At 47.9% G+C, this 17200-nt stretch overlaps 1 protein-coding gene across 12 annotated transcripts in view; it reads left to right on the forward strand.

The window, feature by feature from the left end:
- The window catches only part of CACNA1C (calcium voltage-gated channel subunit alpha1 C), a 653963-nt gene that overhangs the window by 549083 nt on the left and 87680 nt on the right, over positions 1 to 17200 (forward strand). For all 12 annotated transcript variants that reach the window (XR_010411642.1, XM_064591748.1, XM_064591749.1 and 9 more), the window contains 3 exons: positions 1343 to 1544; positions 3119 to 3277; positions 3861 to 3971. Coding sequence is in view for 11 of the 12 variants with exons in the window: in XM_064591748.1 (XP_064447818.1) it covers positions 1343 to 1544; positions 3119 to 3277; positions 3861 to 3971 (472 nt within the window). In the remaining variant the exon portion in view is untranslated. The remainder of the gene's footprint in view (positions 1 to 1342; positions 1545 to 3118; positions 3278 to 3860; positions 3972 to 17200) is intronic.

The raw sequence follows: 17200 nt of genomic DNA on the forward strand, positions 1-17200 counted from the left end.
TCAAGACATTCCCCAAGTTTTATTATTCTCCCACACTCCTTCCCAGAAGTCATACTTACCTGTGTCCTTCCCAAGCAATGAGGGTTTGTTTCTAAAACAATCTGCATTCCATGGTCACTGCTGAAACATAGACTCTTCTTTTTCTAGAAGATGTCAACATTTCAGAAATTCCAACCAAAAATGAGCTTCGTTTATCTTCCCCTCCCTACCTCAGAGTGAGCCCCAATGACAAGGGTCTTTGTCATTACTCTCATGGCATCTAGGAGTGGGGTGAGTTTCTCTAGGTATGAGCCCCTAGATTACCATAGGATTCAAGAGTACTGCTCCCAACATGCACTCAATGTGGGTAGAGATGGCCAAGATAGCTATCTTTTAGACTCTACCCCCATCTCCTTAGAAAAAGCCTTGCCTATAATTACAGTGAGACGTAAGAAAGGGACAGAAGCCTGAGTCCAAATTCCTCTGCAGAGATAATGCCTAGACCAACCTGGCTGGCCTTTTACACTGCATCACCTCTACCAGGTTGTTCCATATATCTTGTGTAGACAACTGCTTCCCCATACCCCCTACCTAGTGTATTCCAGGGAAATTATTATTTAAAAGAGAAAATTCTAAATATTTCTAAGTCAGTAATAGCACATGGATCTGATATGAGAGTCACCATTCTTAGGTGGTAAAATATAGATAATACCTAGAGAATAACTGAGTACTGTGCAGAGTAACAAAGGAGAAAGAGGAGATAATCCCTATCCATGAAGAGGAATAAGCATCATGGGCACGTAGTCCAGGCCCAAATGAATGGCATACACATGTAAACTACCTAAGTATGAATCCAAACCATTGCTGATGATCTAAATAAGCCTGGGTCATTTTTTATCTAATATTTTTATCTAAATGGATATTTGCTCTCAGATAGATTTCTTTTATATTCGTTGTAACATCCTCTGAGTCTATACCAGTTTGCAAAGCTGTTTCAGTATTTACTAATATTTCTAGTATTTGAAATCAATGTCCATGACTCATTTTACATTAAAATAATTTTTGATGGTTTCAAAACACCCTCCATATACATTATATCAACCACCCGGCCAGGTAGGAAAGTTAGGCTTATTGTCTCCATTGTACAGATGAAGAATCTGAGGCTCTAAGAGGTTAAGTGATTTGCCCATGGTCCCATACCAGTAAGTGGCAGAGCTGGGACTTGAACCCAGATCTTCTGACTCCCAGCCTAGAGCTGTTTCTAGCACCCCTGATCCGAGGATCCCTAGGAGCAGTGGTGCCATCATTCCACAGAGGTAACACTGCTTCTCTGCTTCCATCTGGGGCCTGTCTCCTCCTGCAGGCTGCTGTACCGCTCCATCGACTCCCACACAGAAGACAAGGGCCCCATCTACAACTACCGTGTGGAGATCTCCATCTTTTTCATCATCTATATCATCATCATTGCCTTCTTCATGATGAATATCTTCGTGGGTTTCGTCATTGTCACCTTCCAGGAGCAGGGGGAGCAGGAATACAAGAACTGTGAGCTGGACAAGAACCAGGTAGCTTCCTAGGAAGGAGAGGAACAGGTAGCAGGGCAGTGGGGGGGAGCAAGGCTACATGAGGAATGACAGCAGTTGGCAGCTTGTGGCCCACCCAGAAGAGAGGCTGGAGTCAGGAGAGTGATCCATGCGGATACTAAGATCATCTGTCTGCTCCTCAACAAGGGAATAGGGCTGTCAGTCTTCTGGAAGGGCCTGGACAAAAGAAATGCAAATCCTGGATCTGGCAAATGCATTCAGCCAACAAATATTGGTTAAGCATCTACTTAAGGAGACTCTATGATGGATTCTGTGGGGGAAAAATACCCATACCCTGTGTCTCAGAAGTTGACAAGGCAGGAAGCGTTCACGTGGGTTGGCACATTGATAATGAAGAAAGAAACTAGAGCAATGAGGGAGTGAGTTTCAGGGTGGGGAAGAGAGGGGTTTTAGAAAACCACTAGTAAATGGTTTCTTAAAGAAAATACAGAGGCCTGTGCATGAGGTGGGGGCAAGTAGGCTTAAGGAGGAATGATATGGGAATGCCCGTACTGGGAGGTATTCTGTTGGCCTATGAGAAAGAGCTGGAAACTCAGTCAGGGAGGAATGAAGCTGTTACGGTGGGCTGCAGCATGTGGTCACTGAGGTCGCTTCCCCAGCTAGGCTCCCCGATGGGGAGAGTCAGGGGGAACTGTATCCCTGTCCATGAGTGACTTAAGGTCTTGTATGGGTAGGTACAGGGCACAAGACATTCAGCTCTACACCAGTTAGGCCAACTGGACCCCTCATGGGTTTTGATGTCAACCTCTTGGGTTTAGACTCATCATTCTGGCTGCTGTATGGCCTTTGGATTGGAAGTAAGATGGGAAAGAAGGAAGCCAATTAGAAAGTGTAGATGAGATGATTAGACCCTGATCTACTATCAGGTTAATGATAGTGGAGGTGGACAGGATAAGAAATAAAATTGGTCAGGCCTAGAGATTGGATGTGGAAGCTGAGGGTAAGTGAAGAGGCTGGAGTGAGTCCCCAGTTTCTGATACGGGAATCTGGGCCCAGTGCACAGAAAATGAATCTGTGCTAGAGTCCCACGATTCTAGCTAGCCCCAAGATCTGATCCCCTGTCCCTGAACTATGTCTTCTGATCTTGTGGACATGGGTAAATAAGGGAGATTGACTTAGGACAGGAAGGAAAAGTTAAGAAGTGCCCCAAGGAGAGTCTGTGGCATAGGAAATAATCAATGGGAAGACCAAGTATCTGTCATTCTGTAAGTATTCATCAAATGCCACCTAAGTGTCAGCAGTATACAAGGCATTACCGAGTTGAAAAAAGGAGACACAAACTCCTTGACAAAATTTTGGTAAGGAAACTGACTAGAGGCAATTATTTCCTTGATTAAGGGAGTGATAGGAAAAAAAAAAGTCCAAATAACATCTCAAACGTGTAAATGAGCTAGATAAGTAGATTATTTCTCTGATGCCCTGGGTTTGCAGTTTCATCCACACCCCACCTCCTCTGCCATCCCCACACACATCATCCAGGTTACTAACCCGCTCTCTCCATCCCCGCCCCGCCCCTCCCGCTGCCTCCCTCCCAGCGACAGTGCGTGGAATATGCCCTCAAGGCCCGGCCCCTGCGGAGGTACATTCCCAAGAACCAGCACCAGTACAAAGTGTGGTACGTGGTCAACTCCACCTACTTTGAATACCTGATGTTCGTCCTCATCCTGCTCAACACCATCTGCTTGGCCATGCAGGTCAGTCCGAGGGGACGATCCATGATGCCTGCAGGAAGGAGGATGCTAGGGGAGGAGATGAAGTGTAGAAGAGCTGCATGGCTGACTCCAGTGGGGCACCTTCATGTTGGCCAAGAGAGACAGAAAGAGCAGAAGAACTGTCCTCTTTTCCAAGATGGAGAAGGACAAGTGTCCCTTCTCAAGGATGAGCTCCTCTCTGGGACCTTATAAGACAATCCATAGAGGCCTGGGTTAATAAAACGCTTAGACTGAAGGAAATGGAGAACAGAGGGGGAGCCTGAAGAGTTTGCTACTGTGAGGCATGGGTACAGAGGTTGATTCTATATCCACCTCTCTTCAGGGAGGTCAACTTGTGCTTGAGCTCTCTTGAGAACCAGAAGTCTCCATAAAGGTGTCATAACCTGTGTTTTCAGAGCTAGCAGAGAAGGGAAGAATTTGCAGGATTTCCTGAGTCCACCTGGCTGCCCACAGAGATGTGGATAGCCTTCCAGGGCTTGGTTCAAGGAAGATCTCTGTTGAGAGGAGGGTGGTAAGGAGTAGGGATGCCCCTGCCTCGTTTTGACAGTCCTTCCCCTCCCCTCAGCACTACGGCCAGAGCTGCCTCTTCAAAATTGCCATGAACATCCTCAACATGCTCTTCACTGGCCTCTTCACCGTGGAGATGATTCTGAAGCTCATTGCCTTCAAACCCAAGGTAGGCCTCTGAGAAAGTTGTCTGGTCTGCAGGCACTGGAGGGATGGACAAGGGGGAGTGCCAGTACTGAAAGAAGGAGAGTGAGGGGCAGAAATAATCAGTGAAAGACCCTATCTTCTTGGAAGATAAATGTTACAACTCCTAAACCTACCAGGAGTTGTACCAGAACAACCCCTTGAGATAGTTTCCACTCTAGTCTGTGGCTGGGAAATGCAGGAAACAGATTCCTCCCTGTGCTGAGCCTCTTCTTCCAAGGAGGCAGATGATGGTTCTTCTTGTCTTTCCCACCCTGTCTCCACCCTCATCCCCCAGCACATAACCTAGAAGAAACTGTGCCCACAGACTGGCAAATCAAACCTCTTCACAACCAGCCCCCCAGATTCACTTGGGCTGCTGTTCTACTGCCCTCTCACTTCATCAGCCACAGACCACCCTCATTGTAAAAAGCTCAGCCAGGGCTTCATTTGCTCAGGCTCAGTTTCCCAGCTGATGGGGTCCTCCCGTTCAGAGGCTACATCATTGTTCCCTAGCGCTTTCTAGTACCAGAAAGGCAAATGTCTGAGGTTTGCTACTTGCGAGCAACTTCTAGGAAAAAAGGCTGAGAGAAAGATGAGAACCACTGGCTGAATGAGGTAGGGTAGGGAAGGTTGGATTGTCTGTCACTTTGGATTCTCTGTGCCCTCCCTAACCAGCCCCACCCCCATTCTCCTGACTAATGGAGGAGGAGACTGACTTGAGCATCACCCGCCATCTTCCACCCCTGAAGACAGGTCAGAATCATTGGCATCCACTGGCCTGGGATTCACAACACAGGCAGCTGCTCCTGAGAGAGGGTATAGCTGCAACTCCTTTTGGAGAGCGATGAGAAAGAAAGAGTTGGTTCTAAGAGAATTATATGGCTACAGACTTGAGGAAAACTCTCTAGCTATTTGAGCCTTCTCTCCCCCTCCTTTACTAGTTTTTACAGATTCAACACAGATCAACAGGAGACAAAAAGGAAGGGTCCTTTCCATATGTTCCATTTTTATTCAAGTTTTTACTTGTCCTGGAGTTAAATGGGACAGGGGGGTGCTCCTTGGCTGTTGGATCCATATTCACTTAACAAGATGTCTATCATCTTCTCTGAATTAAAATTCAACTAACATTTCTGAATAACCTACCATGTGCTACACATACCTCATTGCACGTAATCCTCAAAGCACCCTCATAACACAGGTATTAGCATCCTCATTTCAGAGAAGAGGGAAGTGAAGCTCAGAACAATTAAGTGTAATATTAATTACACCATTATGAAGTGGCAGAACTGGGAATAGAATCTGACTTTATAGTCGATGTAATTTCCACCATGCCAAGCTGTTAGCAAGCATCTTCCATGTCAAGTGTACTGCCGGTGCTTTTCAGAAAGAGGGAAACAACCTGTGAGGGACTTTAAGATAAAACAGATCATATTCTTGCAATGTTGGTTCCTTCTCTCAAAGAATGCCTAGGGATCTTGGCTAATTTTCGGAGAATAAGACTCCTAGTAAATGTCATTTGGTGATAATAATGGTATTTCCTACCTCCTCCAGGGCACTAAATATACTCTTTTCACTTTCCCTTCCAAGCCCAGTCCCTTTCAGGGGCATAAATTTTGTCCTGACCTAAAGAAGACCACTGAATCTCCCTGGTCACCTTCCATAGGGCCCATGGGACCTCTGCTTACCTGTGGTCCTGTTCCAAACCACGTGGCCCCACAGTACTAACAGGTTCATAGCCCATAGCAACATGACCGGTGAGGCTGGGAATGCAGGATTATTGCCAAGTTGAGCTTCAGTCGCAGATGACAGCCTCTCGTAGGGAAACTGGCATCACTTTCACCTAGTTTCACGAGACATATGGTTTAAATATTTCAAAGCCTTGAATCATTCCACAGTTGACTCAGATGTGTCTCTGATGATGTCTGATGCAGTCTGCAGAGCCATGCAGTGGACTTTGTGAGTTATTCCTCATGACCACAGAAGATATATTGGGCAGGCCTGCCCTACGAAGCAAATGAAATTGATCCCTGCAGGGGCCTCAGCCTGAAAGATCCCCTTACCTAAGTTTGCAGATCAAGGAATAAGCCATTTCCTCGGAAGTAGCTAGCTGTGGTCGTCTAAACCATAAAGCGAGTTTCCTAGTTTCCTCAATCCCTAGTTTCCTGCTGTGATAAGATGGAGTAAAATAAGAAAGACTTTTCCCAAAGAAGTAAGAGAGCCATCCTGGGACCGTTTGCATTTCACATATGCCAGGGTCAATCTGTGCTGTAAAGAGAAAGTAAAATGGATAATTTCTGTGAATATCTCTAAAGGGACTTCTGGCAATAGAGGGGTAAAGGTCACTGGACCTGGCTGGCCAAAGAAGGTTGACCAGTTGGGACTTAAGGAGAGCAGGGTGCCCTGGGTTCTCATTAAGCTATGTTCTTCATTTAGGGAATAGACCCCAGGAAAAGCATCCTCCAAAATTTCAGGCAGCAAATCAAACCAAAAATGACTTGAAGACCTGGTAGAAATATCTGGCTGGGTGTGGCCCAAGCACCAGCAGCTTCTGAAATACAGAACAGCTTTCATATCTCACCGTTAACTGAGATTCTCTTCAGCACCTTTTATTTCACTGGCATGATTCTTTATATATGATATGAACGAGTCTGCACTTGTAAGCATTATGTATAAAAGGACAGTTAGGCAGCAAGGATGTAGAAGACGCATTAACCGTAGCCAGGGAAACGTTACCGGAAGTTCTCAGTGCTTGACTTTTCTTCTCTATCCTTTCAGTCTCTGTGATTGGTTGGTTGGTCAGTTGGTTGGCTGGTCACTTTGTACCTTGTTTCATTCTTTTGTTGTCTTCGTGGTGATTGATGTTGCCAAGTTCTTCATTTCTGTTCTCCTCACCATACCATGGAAAATGACTTCACTCAAGTAAATCCCTGCCCTAAATCCAACTGTCCCACTCCTTAAGTTGACACTCTATTCCAAACACACCAAAAACTATGGGTGAGTATAAACCAGTTTAGAGCAATTCAGTCCCCCACCAAAACGTGAGGGATCTGTGGGGATGTCTGAACAGAATGCAGTAGGTAATAGTAGTATTGATTTCAACACCTAATAGCAAACCAGAGGAGATCCCTTCCCTAGAGTAAGAGACACTGAATGGTACCTGAGTCCTACATGTGTAAGACCAATTTGGTCAGCATGGAAAAGTCCTGGCTAGAATTGTCTGAAGGTAACTAGATAACTGCGTTGTTCTCCTATAGGGAATTGGAAAGCATCAGCAAAGACAGAAAAAAAATTAAGATATACTTTATGATAAGCACTGAAAAAATATCTAATGCCTAGGAATAAATCTAATAAAAAATGTCAAAAATCTCTACAGAGAAAACTATAAAATTTCATAGAAAGGAACTAAAGAAAACTAAGTAAGTTGAGAAATATATTGTGTTCATGAGTTGGAAAACTCAATATTATAAACATGTAAGTTCTCTTCAAACTGATCCATAGATTCTGTACAATCCCAGTGTAAACTCCAGATTGGACTTTACCCAAGGTGAGAATGGCAAGAGAAAGGGAAGCCACCAGCAAACCCTTTCTGGCTGACAGGATGACCCTGGGTGGTCCCAAGGCTTCAGCCCACTTGGGCAGCTCTGACATCACCATGGAGAGAGAGAGGCAAGAACCTGGTTCGGGAAGCAGTGCCAGGCACAGATACTCCACTGTTAACTACAGGTTTTAGTACCAGAAGGGCTGATGATGTCACTTGGTTGGCTGGGATTTGCTGTTGACAATGACTCAGCAAGCACAATGAAGAGGGGAGGAGGGAGCGGAGGGGTTCCAGGCTTGCCCTCCTCAGCAGAAGTTGGTTTGCCCCAGGAAGGCAGGGGTTCCACCAGTGAAAGGCTCCTGACTGCTCTGCTCCCTATAAACTTTCACATGGGTCATGGAGGGATGAAGAAGCAGGTCTGCTATTACTGAGAGGTATCTCGTGCCCCTTGGCTGCTGCCCACTCCGTATCTCCCCCCAGGGGAGGATGCTGGAGGGGATTTGACCCTGGCAGCTCCCTGTGATCAAAACCTTGGTCTTCCCTTTCAGCTTTCTCCCAGACTGAGAGGCGAACAGAACCAAAATGAAATCACTCATTGACCTTCCTGGCACCTCAGCCTTCTTGAATAAGAGCAGCCAAAGCCTTGAGACTTGCTCTCATGTTGCAGGACAAATTAGGGCCCCAAGGCATTTCAAACCTAGGGGATGAAGTGAGGCCTCTGGACCAGCTCTGTCTAATAGAACTTCCTGCGATGTTCCATATGCACTGTCTGCAATATAACCACTAGCCTTCTGTGGCTGTTGAGCACTTGAAATGTGGTTAGTAGAGCGAAGGGTTGGTTTTTTCAAATATATTTAATTAATTTAAAATTATATAGCCAAATGTGGCCGGCTGCTGCTATGTTGGGCAGCACAGCTCTGGACACTGCTTCTTTCCCATAATATTCCCAGCTTCTGCTGTCCTCTGTCTGTCTTGGTTTCTTCAGCCCAGCTGCTCTGGCTTCATGAAGCCAGATGGTTTACCTCACCCTCCCCACTCTCTCGCCAGCTGTTAGTTTTCTGCCAAAAAATGACTTATCATGGTGGAAGCCCTCTTGACGGGGTAAGACAGTCTCTTGCTCTGGGATCCCACAATGTGGATTTTCTCCTGACTTGGCCAGCCCTCTCTGTCATCCCTGGACTTCCCCGGTCCTTGTCAGCTGCAAGTGCTGAGGCCTCTTCCCTGTGGATCCTGTCCCCCCCAGTTTCTGAGCTCAGGAAGGCCCTACGGGAGGCAGAGAAAGTGCCCTGGCAGGTGCAGTCCGGAATTAGTCTGCTTCTAGGGGTTGTGTCCCTGGTGATCCCTGGGGCACCCAGCTACACTTCTTCCCAGTCTTTTGGGCTTCAGACTAGGTTTCCTGACAGTGCTTTAGTGCCCTAGTGAAACTGAAATCTGAGAGCCCTCAGCCTATACCCGGTTCTTGCCTGACCCCTCCTCAGGGTGTAGAACCTTGTCCTTGCGCATCTCAGTTGCTGGCCAGAGACTTGCTTCCCGACAGCTTTGACGTCACTTCCCGAGGAGATGCCAGCCTTCCAGCCACATCCTTTCTCCAGCTCGGCCCTGCCTGGCACTCTTAACCCTGCCCTGGCTTCTATTGCTAGGCTCCAGCATGCCTTGTAACTGTCTGGGCTGTGACTCCTGTCCCCTGCCCCCAACACAGAGAACTTGGCCAACATTTCATTGTGTGACCTAACAGTGGAGCAGTAATTCAGCAGCCACCATATTGTCTCTGCTCTGGGGACTTTTTGTAGCCCCTGTTACCTTTCCAGAAAGAGGACGTGAGGGCAATGAAGGCTTGGCTGCTTCTCGGAGGGCAGAGAAGCAGAAAGAGGGTGAGGCTGGAGGCACTGGCCGATGCTGACAAAGAAAGCAGCTCCTCCTTCCCTCAGTCTGTTGTCCCGAGGAGTCCATCTGTGGCCCATGCACACTTCCCTTGGCCGGGAGCAAGGGATGAGTCAGAACTAGAAGGAAACCTGGCTAATGAGATGCTCTGAGAACCAGAGCTGCTCAGGACCATGGAGGTCAAATGCTTGTCAGGCCCTATCGCCCGGCACTGGGCACAGCCTCACTGTGGTCCCAGCCACATGAGCAGCCATGAGGCTATGAGAAGGAACCGTTAAGAGGTTCTCCAGTGGCCCTCTTCGTGATCAGCACTGTGCAGGGCCAGCCGGCTCTGCATCTTGCAAGTCTCCAAGCCTGAGAGGGGGTGCTTCCCACGCCCAAAGGCAGCCTTCCTCTTATTGCTGATTGTGCCTGTACGGTGCAGGGGATCCCATAGCTTCCGATGGTCCCCAGAGCAATCTTTTCTCTGCACGCTCTGTTGTTCTTAGGAATGATTCTTCTCTTGGGAAGGATTGCTGACCCCAACATGGGTGGGCAGAGGCCCTGCCAAGGTGAGGGGAGTTTGGGGGATATCCTAAGGGCGTGATCAAGATGGAGCTAATTTCTTTTCACTGGGCTTGTGGCAAAAGGGACAGATGCAGGCTAGGCTGGGGTACTAGGTTCACATATGGACAGGCAGAGAGAAAGCTGGAATGGGGAGCTGGAAGGCTAGGAAGCATTCAGAGATAAGACTTGCAAAGAAATTCTGCAGTCCAATTTCTCAGTCTACTCTGTCAGTTCTATCCATGCCTAGAAGTTCCTTTCCTTAAAGATCCAGCATCTAGGGATGCCTGGGTGGCTCAGTCAGTTAAGCATGTCTGCCTTCGGCTCAGGTCATGATCCCAGGGTCCTGGGATCAAGTCCACATCAGACTCTCTGCTCAGCAGAGAGCATGCTTCTCCCTCTTCCTGCTGCTCCCCTTGCTTGTGCTCTCTCTCACTCTCTCTCTCTCTCTCTCTGTCTGACCAAAAAAAAAAAAAAGAAGAAAAGGTCCAGCATCTGGTTTCCCTTTGGCAAATAGCTTTCCACACACCGCCTGAAGATGTCCTAAAGATGCCTGCTTGGGGTTCCCGAGGGGCACCCGTGCCCTCTACATGTGCAAAGGGGGCTTCTGAAGCTGAGGGTCCAGATTGCTCAGGCCTGGACCCACTGTTTTAGGCATTGGAGCCCTTGTCCTCCATAAGCAAGCTGCCCCCAGGGTAGCTCATGAGGCAGGAGGAGAAGCTGGGAGAGTGTCTCAGTGATGACACAAGCCCCAAGGCAAGCAGCCGATCTGCCTTTCTGAGCCAGGGAAGAGAGGCCATTTTTAGCAAACGTGAGCCCTGCCTACTTTCCTACTCAGGCTGTAGATGTCATATCTGGACTATGTATTCATTGGCTTCCAACATCAGATGTGCTCGCTGTCCGCCAAAGGAGCCAAGTGGGGGGCATGCCAAAGGATACGCTCCAAAGTGTTGCCAACTCTGACTGAATAAGAGCCACAGGAGAGAGGGACACATGAGCTGGTGTTAGAGAAGCTGCCAATCAGCAAAGGAGGTCTGTCAGCTGCCACAGGGCCCTGAGCAACCCCACAGGGGCCCTGGGACAACCCGGGCAGATAGAGTGAGAAGGATGGCAGGGCCAGAATTGCTGTAGATGCACCAGCACAGCAACCGAGGGGCCCAGAAGACCCTACAGGCAGGACTCCATCAGGCCTGGGCCTGGGCCTGCCCCTGGGGACGAGACTCCCCACCCCCGGCGGGGAGGGATGCTGATACCCAATGCCCTTCCACAGGCCAACAGGAATTTCAGTACTCTTTCTTTATAGCCCAGTAATGGACCAGGAGAAGGAAGGTGGAAATAAAATGACCGGTAGGAAAGAATGTAAACCAGAGCCATTTCCTCTTCTTGAAAGCTGAATATCTTCTAGAAACTTGGTTTGTTTTTGCCAGATAATTACGTTGCCGGCTAAAATCTACTTTCTCTCCAACTTTACCTCTGGCTCTAACTGCACTACTTGCCAACAAGCTGGACATACATCCCTGTGTGAGGCAATCATTTTTGCAAGGCTTTCTTCTTTACCAAGAAATTTTACTTTCTTTGCTTCATCATCCACTCCCCAGCAAGGGAGAAAATTCAGGTAGATTGAGAACCAGGAAGCCTATCTCCCTCCTGTGTCAGGGAACGAGTTGGGGGTGGGCCAGTAGGGCTATAGTTCCTACGTGCAGTTCTCTCCATGGCTCCATGGCTCCGTAAAGGAGGAACACCAGCTTAGCAGACCATGGGAGACAGAGTAAGGTGCTGTCCCCATCCATCTCTTCAGACTGCTAGAGCACATACCCCCGACTGGGTAACTTACCAACAACTAGAATGTCTTTCTCACAGTTCTAGAGGCTGGAAGTCTAAGATCGAAGTGCCGGCATGGTTACCTTCTCTGGTGAGGGCCGTCTTCCTGGTTTACAGCTGCACCTTCTCACGGTGTCCTTACATGGTGGAAGGGGTGAGGGAGCTCTGTGGGAGCTCTTCTACAAAAGCATGAATCCCAGGGGTGCCTGGGTGGCTCAGTTGGTTAAGCGTCTGCCTTTGGCTCAGGTCATGATCCCAGGGTCCTGGGATCAAGCCCCACGTCGGGCTCACTGCTCGGGGGGAAACCTGCTTCTCCCTCTCACTCTTCCTCTGTGCTCTCTCTCTCTCAAATAAATAAATAAAATATTAAAAAAAAAAAAAAGGCAGGAATCCCGTTCTTGTGGGCTCCACCCTCATGAGCTCATCTCCTCCCAAAGCCCCACCTCCTAACACCATGTCTTTGGTCACCAGGATTCCAGCATGTGACATGGGGTATGGGGGACACAAACATGCAGGTCATAGCAATGTCTAAAAGGCACTGGTGGCTTCTGAGGAAAGTGCCATCTAGATGGAACATGGCAGGGTCCCTCAGCCTGGGGAGGTTGCACCCAGCCCTCTAACTCTGAAGAAAGGAACGTCCTGCCTCATCATGCTCTTCTTGTCCATTACCATTTTAAAGTTGGTCCTTTTGCAATTCTGGTGTTCTGTCTTCTCTCATCCTGAGCTTATTGATTCTATCCCTTCACACAGATTTCTGCCTAACACCATAAAAAATACAATTTCAAGGCTCGTCCTGATGCATCCTTGAAGTTGGGCTGTATAAGACAGCATAAGCCATGCTACTAACACCTTTTCCTGTGACCAAAAAAACCCCCATTCCTGGGACAAGATTGGAGTTCCATTGCTGACCATTTCCTCTCTTTCTCTGTCCCTGGGCCTTGTCTTTCTTCATGTTGTTTATTTCCAGAATTCTTTGCCTGTGTTTTGTTGGGCTAGTGTTTTGCTGCAGGCTAAAGTTCACCAACAGCTCAGCAAATATATTGAGTGCTGACATGGCAGGCAGGTACCAGGGACACCACGGTGACCACAAGCAGGCTGGTGAGTGCAGCCTTGCTCACTTCGCCTTTTTAAGAACAGACCTCCCTCCCTGACTTTGGCTCACTCTTGGGTCTGGTAGAGTCCCCAGTTCACCATCGCATCCATCCCTGGAAAACCTCTTCGGCCTGGAACTCCTGTTCCTACTCAAGAAGCAGCAAATAAACACATGAACCCATTTTGTGTCAGTTCCAATACCTTAAATTAAGAAACACTCAGAAACAAGGAGGGAAAGAAATATCTGAAGAACTGGATTTTCTTTTTTTGTAAAGATTTTATTTGTTTGACAGAGAGAGAGATGGGGAGAGAGCACACGCTGGAGGAGCGGGCTCCCCGCTAAACAGGGAGCCCAGTGTGGGACTCGATACCGGGACCCTGGGATCATGACCTGAGCCGAAGGCAGACGCTTAACTGGCTGAGCCACCCAGGCGCCCCTACACTAGATTTTCTCCATTCACTACCTCAATTAATCCAGGAGAGAAGCATTATGGTATTTAGGAAACTGAAGGTCAGAGAAAAGCTAAGTAATGTGTCCAAGATGGCAGAGCTGGTTTTTTGTTGTTGTTTTGGGGGGATTTTAATGCAGGTGTAGGTGGATTCAAGAGCCAAGCTCTATCCACTACCCCCTCATTGACACAGCAAATATGAACAAGCTGCGATGTTGCTGTGCATGTAATGGGTCCTCAGCAAGTGTTCACATTCTTCCCTATAAGCAGACCGGAGACAAAATGAAAGCAAGCCATTCTCAAGTAACAAGCCTCTGTAACCTGATAGTCACTCCATTCCCATGTCCTCTGCCTCCTCTGAGGCCACTTAGCCCCTTGCCCCTTCATTCGCCCATTCTGTCCTTGACTCCTGTGTTCCCCTGCATTGGCCTGAACCTTCTGGATTTCCCTTCCAAACCTGAAGTGACAGATCCTTTCAGGAGAGGAGACAGTCCTCTGATAGGTGACTACACCTAAAAGCTGACATACTAATGTGTGTGCATACACACATGCACATGCACTTGAAATGGGAAGACCTGCAAGATGTGGAGACAAAAATTAGATTGCCAAATTCCTGGAAGGCATTTCTGTGTCCCATGAGAGGCATTCGGTGAAAGTTTAATGCATGCACACCTGCATGCATGATGGAAATTATGAAACTGGAGAACAAGGAAAAGAGAGTCCGAATATTAATATCAGATAAAACCATTAAGATCATCGATCTTCCATCAACGCAGAAATCTCTAAGCCTCCTTCCTTTTTGCCATAAGAGATTTCTTCAGGCAGCTTGGTTGGTAATCCTTCTTTATATTGAACTGAAATGTGCCCTTCTGTAATTTCTACTTGTTAGTACTGCTTTTTCCATCTTTTTTTCTATAAATGGTTATTGAGCACCTCGGTGATGATGTCGAGACATGGTACTATATCAAAGGGCTCACGGGGTAGTGCAGAGATGAAGGGGCTACGGAATAGGGCACGTGCTATGCTGGGGGAAATAGGCCACCACAGGGACAGCACCACTGGGGGAAGAGACACCTATTTCAGATAAGGTAGTCAGGAATGTACCAGGTAAATTGAGGCCCGGAGGTTGAAAAGGAGCCGGAAGAACCTTTCAGACAGAGCGGAAAGCAAAGGCCCTGAGGCAGGAGCGAGCTGAGCTTATTTTGGGAACTGAGAGCAGTGAGCAAGAGGAGGGGTCGGAGGACAAAGGCCCTTCGGGACCTGGACTAAGCAGGGCCTTAGTGGGAGTTACATCATCGGATTCATGTTTTTGAACCAGCATGCTGATGGCCTAGAGAAGAATACGCACTGGTACTGGCGAAGGGGGGAAGCAGTTAGGAGTCTGTTCCTGGACATGCAGGTGACAGCCGCGGAGGATGGGTGGAGGTGGGCAGTGTCACAACATCGTCTGATGGTGAAGAGGGTGTGAGGGTGAGAAGAGGAGTCAGGGAAGGTCAGGATAGTGTTTTAGCAGAACTGCCTCTTACCCACCTTTATATCCCTCCAGATGCTAACACAGGAACACCTGGTACCTGTCAGGCACTCTGGATATGTCACGTCAATAAGATAGCATCCCCTGGGGAAACTGAGGAACCCTGCTTCCTTCCCCACAGAAATGATTCCAGCCCCTCTAACAGCTCTAACATCCTATGAGGAAACCCCCTTCAGTCCCCACCTGCCCCAGGTCACCCCCAAGAACTTGCTGGAGAGAGAAGCAGAAATGGAAAGCCAAGGGTGTGGCTGCTAATGCCTGGGGAGCTGCTATCTGGAGTGGCGATCGGCACGACACGGCCACCTAAACTAGGGAACTCCTGCCTTCAGTGTAATTAGACAGGTTTCTTCGATGCAGGACCCCGAGCCTGTCATGCATGATGCACTCTGAGATCGCCCCAGGTTAAAGCCCAGAGATTCAACACTTGCAGCCTTTTTAGAGGACTGAAGCCTTGTTTTTTGGTTTGTTTGTCTTGTCTCATTGAAGAGCCAGTTACCATCTCCCAGAACTAGTGTTCCACAGAACCCAGCTATGGAAATCTGCAGAGGCACCACATTGATCCAGGGAGACGAAGCTAGCATTGAGGGTTGAGTGGGCAGGGCCGAGGGCGCATGAGGTCCTGCAGTGCCTGGGGCAGTGCCACCCAGGGAAAACCTGGCCTGTGTGTGCTAGGAGAGCATTTGAGAATGCTTATCCAAGGAACACTGTGGGTAGGTCCTGTTCAGTGGCCCATTAATGACCAAGGCTCAGCGTAAATTAAACTAGAAGTATGAATGGCTCTTGGATTGAATGACTTTCTATTTCCTCACCAACCTGGAAAATTAACTTTAAAAAACCCCAAGAGCAAGCAATATTTCCTTTTAAAAGTTCTATAGAAACTTAGACATCCTTTTAGGCTAGTGGTCTTTGATCCTTTTAGAACTAAAGTTCCCTTTTTGTAACAAATACTTTGTAATACCTCCTTAATTTTCCTAAATCAGAGGAAACTTAAAACTTTATGTATACAAAATTCACATCTATACACATAATGTCATACTTATATATATAAATGTAATGCAATATTTATATATATTTTTACATTATGTGTGTGCATATATATATGCAATATAAAAATCCCTGAATTTTAATGTAATGGGAAAAGTCTGTATTTAGTAGAAGAATTCATTCCACATTAAAAAAAATAGAGGTTAATGAAAGAGCAGAGTTAGGAGACCTTGGAATAAAAACTTAAGATAAATTATAACCGATGAGCCTTATTTGCATGTGGCAAATCTCCCAAAAGTCATACAGGACACACCACAGTTCATTAGGCAGAACTGTCCCATGCCTGGCAGGACATTTAGCATCCTTGCCCACCCACCCATTACTAAATGCCAGTTTTGCCCCCCTGAATCTTGGTGGTGCCCCCACAGGTTCTCAAACACCCCCCTAGAGGGCAGTGTGCGCCCCAGAGTGAAAACTAATGCCTTAGGCTAAGGTAGGACTCCATTCAGCCTCTTATTTAATTCTTGAAACATTTGAAACCTGCTTACCCAAATTATTAAGAAACCAGTGTCTCCCACCAGCAAGGGAACCCCCTCAACCCAGAAACTCACCACATATGTGCGTTTCATTCAAAGGAGTAGAAAGGGCAAGAGAAGGAAGGGAGGCAGCAAGGGGGTGACATGTAACAACGCCCCCGCCCCACCCCCTGGCCACTGGCAGCAGCAGAGTCAAGAGGCACCTGCTGTGTGGGGTGTAGCTCCTGCCTGCTTCTTAGCAGCCTGATTGGTGAGTTGGCATTACCCTGATTATTATTTATTTGTGGAATGTCCACAGGGTACCTGATGCCAAACAGTGCACGCAGACAGGCACAAATGGGCTTTGTCTGGGAGGGGCCTCCCCACCGTGGCTCTTGCACCCAGGGATTTGCATATTGTTGCAACATTGTGACAGGTTTCTTTCCTGCCTGCCGCTTGAGAGCTTGAAAGTCGCTTGAATGATAAAAAATAATTATATAACTTGGGTAAAGCCTTTGTCAGGGAAGGGTGGTATTAGCTATTACACTTAATTATTTAATGTGGAAAATTATTCACACTGTGTAAAGAAGCCCAGCGGAAAGTACACTGTGGTTCCCTTCTCCATCCCTGCCACTGAGAAAGAAACCAGAACGCACCGCGTCTGGGAGGGGAAGAGGGATTCCCCAGACCCGCGGGGCTCGGGGTCACCGCTGCCCCAGCAGACCTGCGGCTCGGCCAGCCCCCAGCCGCCGCTGTAGGGGAGGGGGCTGTGCAGGAAGGCCACCAGCAAGGCGGGAGAGGCGGCCTCCCACGGAGTGCTCAAACTGCAGCGGTATGGGAGGGATGGCAGCAAGCAGC

Source organism: Mirounga angustirostris, unplaced genomic scaffold (genome assembly GCF_029215605.1).
Source record: "Mirounga angustirostris isolate CCGP_5_RB_7025 unplaced genomic scaffold, mMirAng1.0.hap1 SCAF_5, whole genome shotgun sequence".
NCBI lineage: Eukaryota > Metazoa > Chordata > Mammalia > Carnivora > Phocidae > Mirounga > Mirounga angustirostris.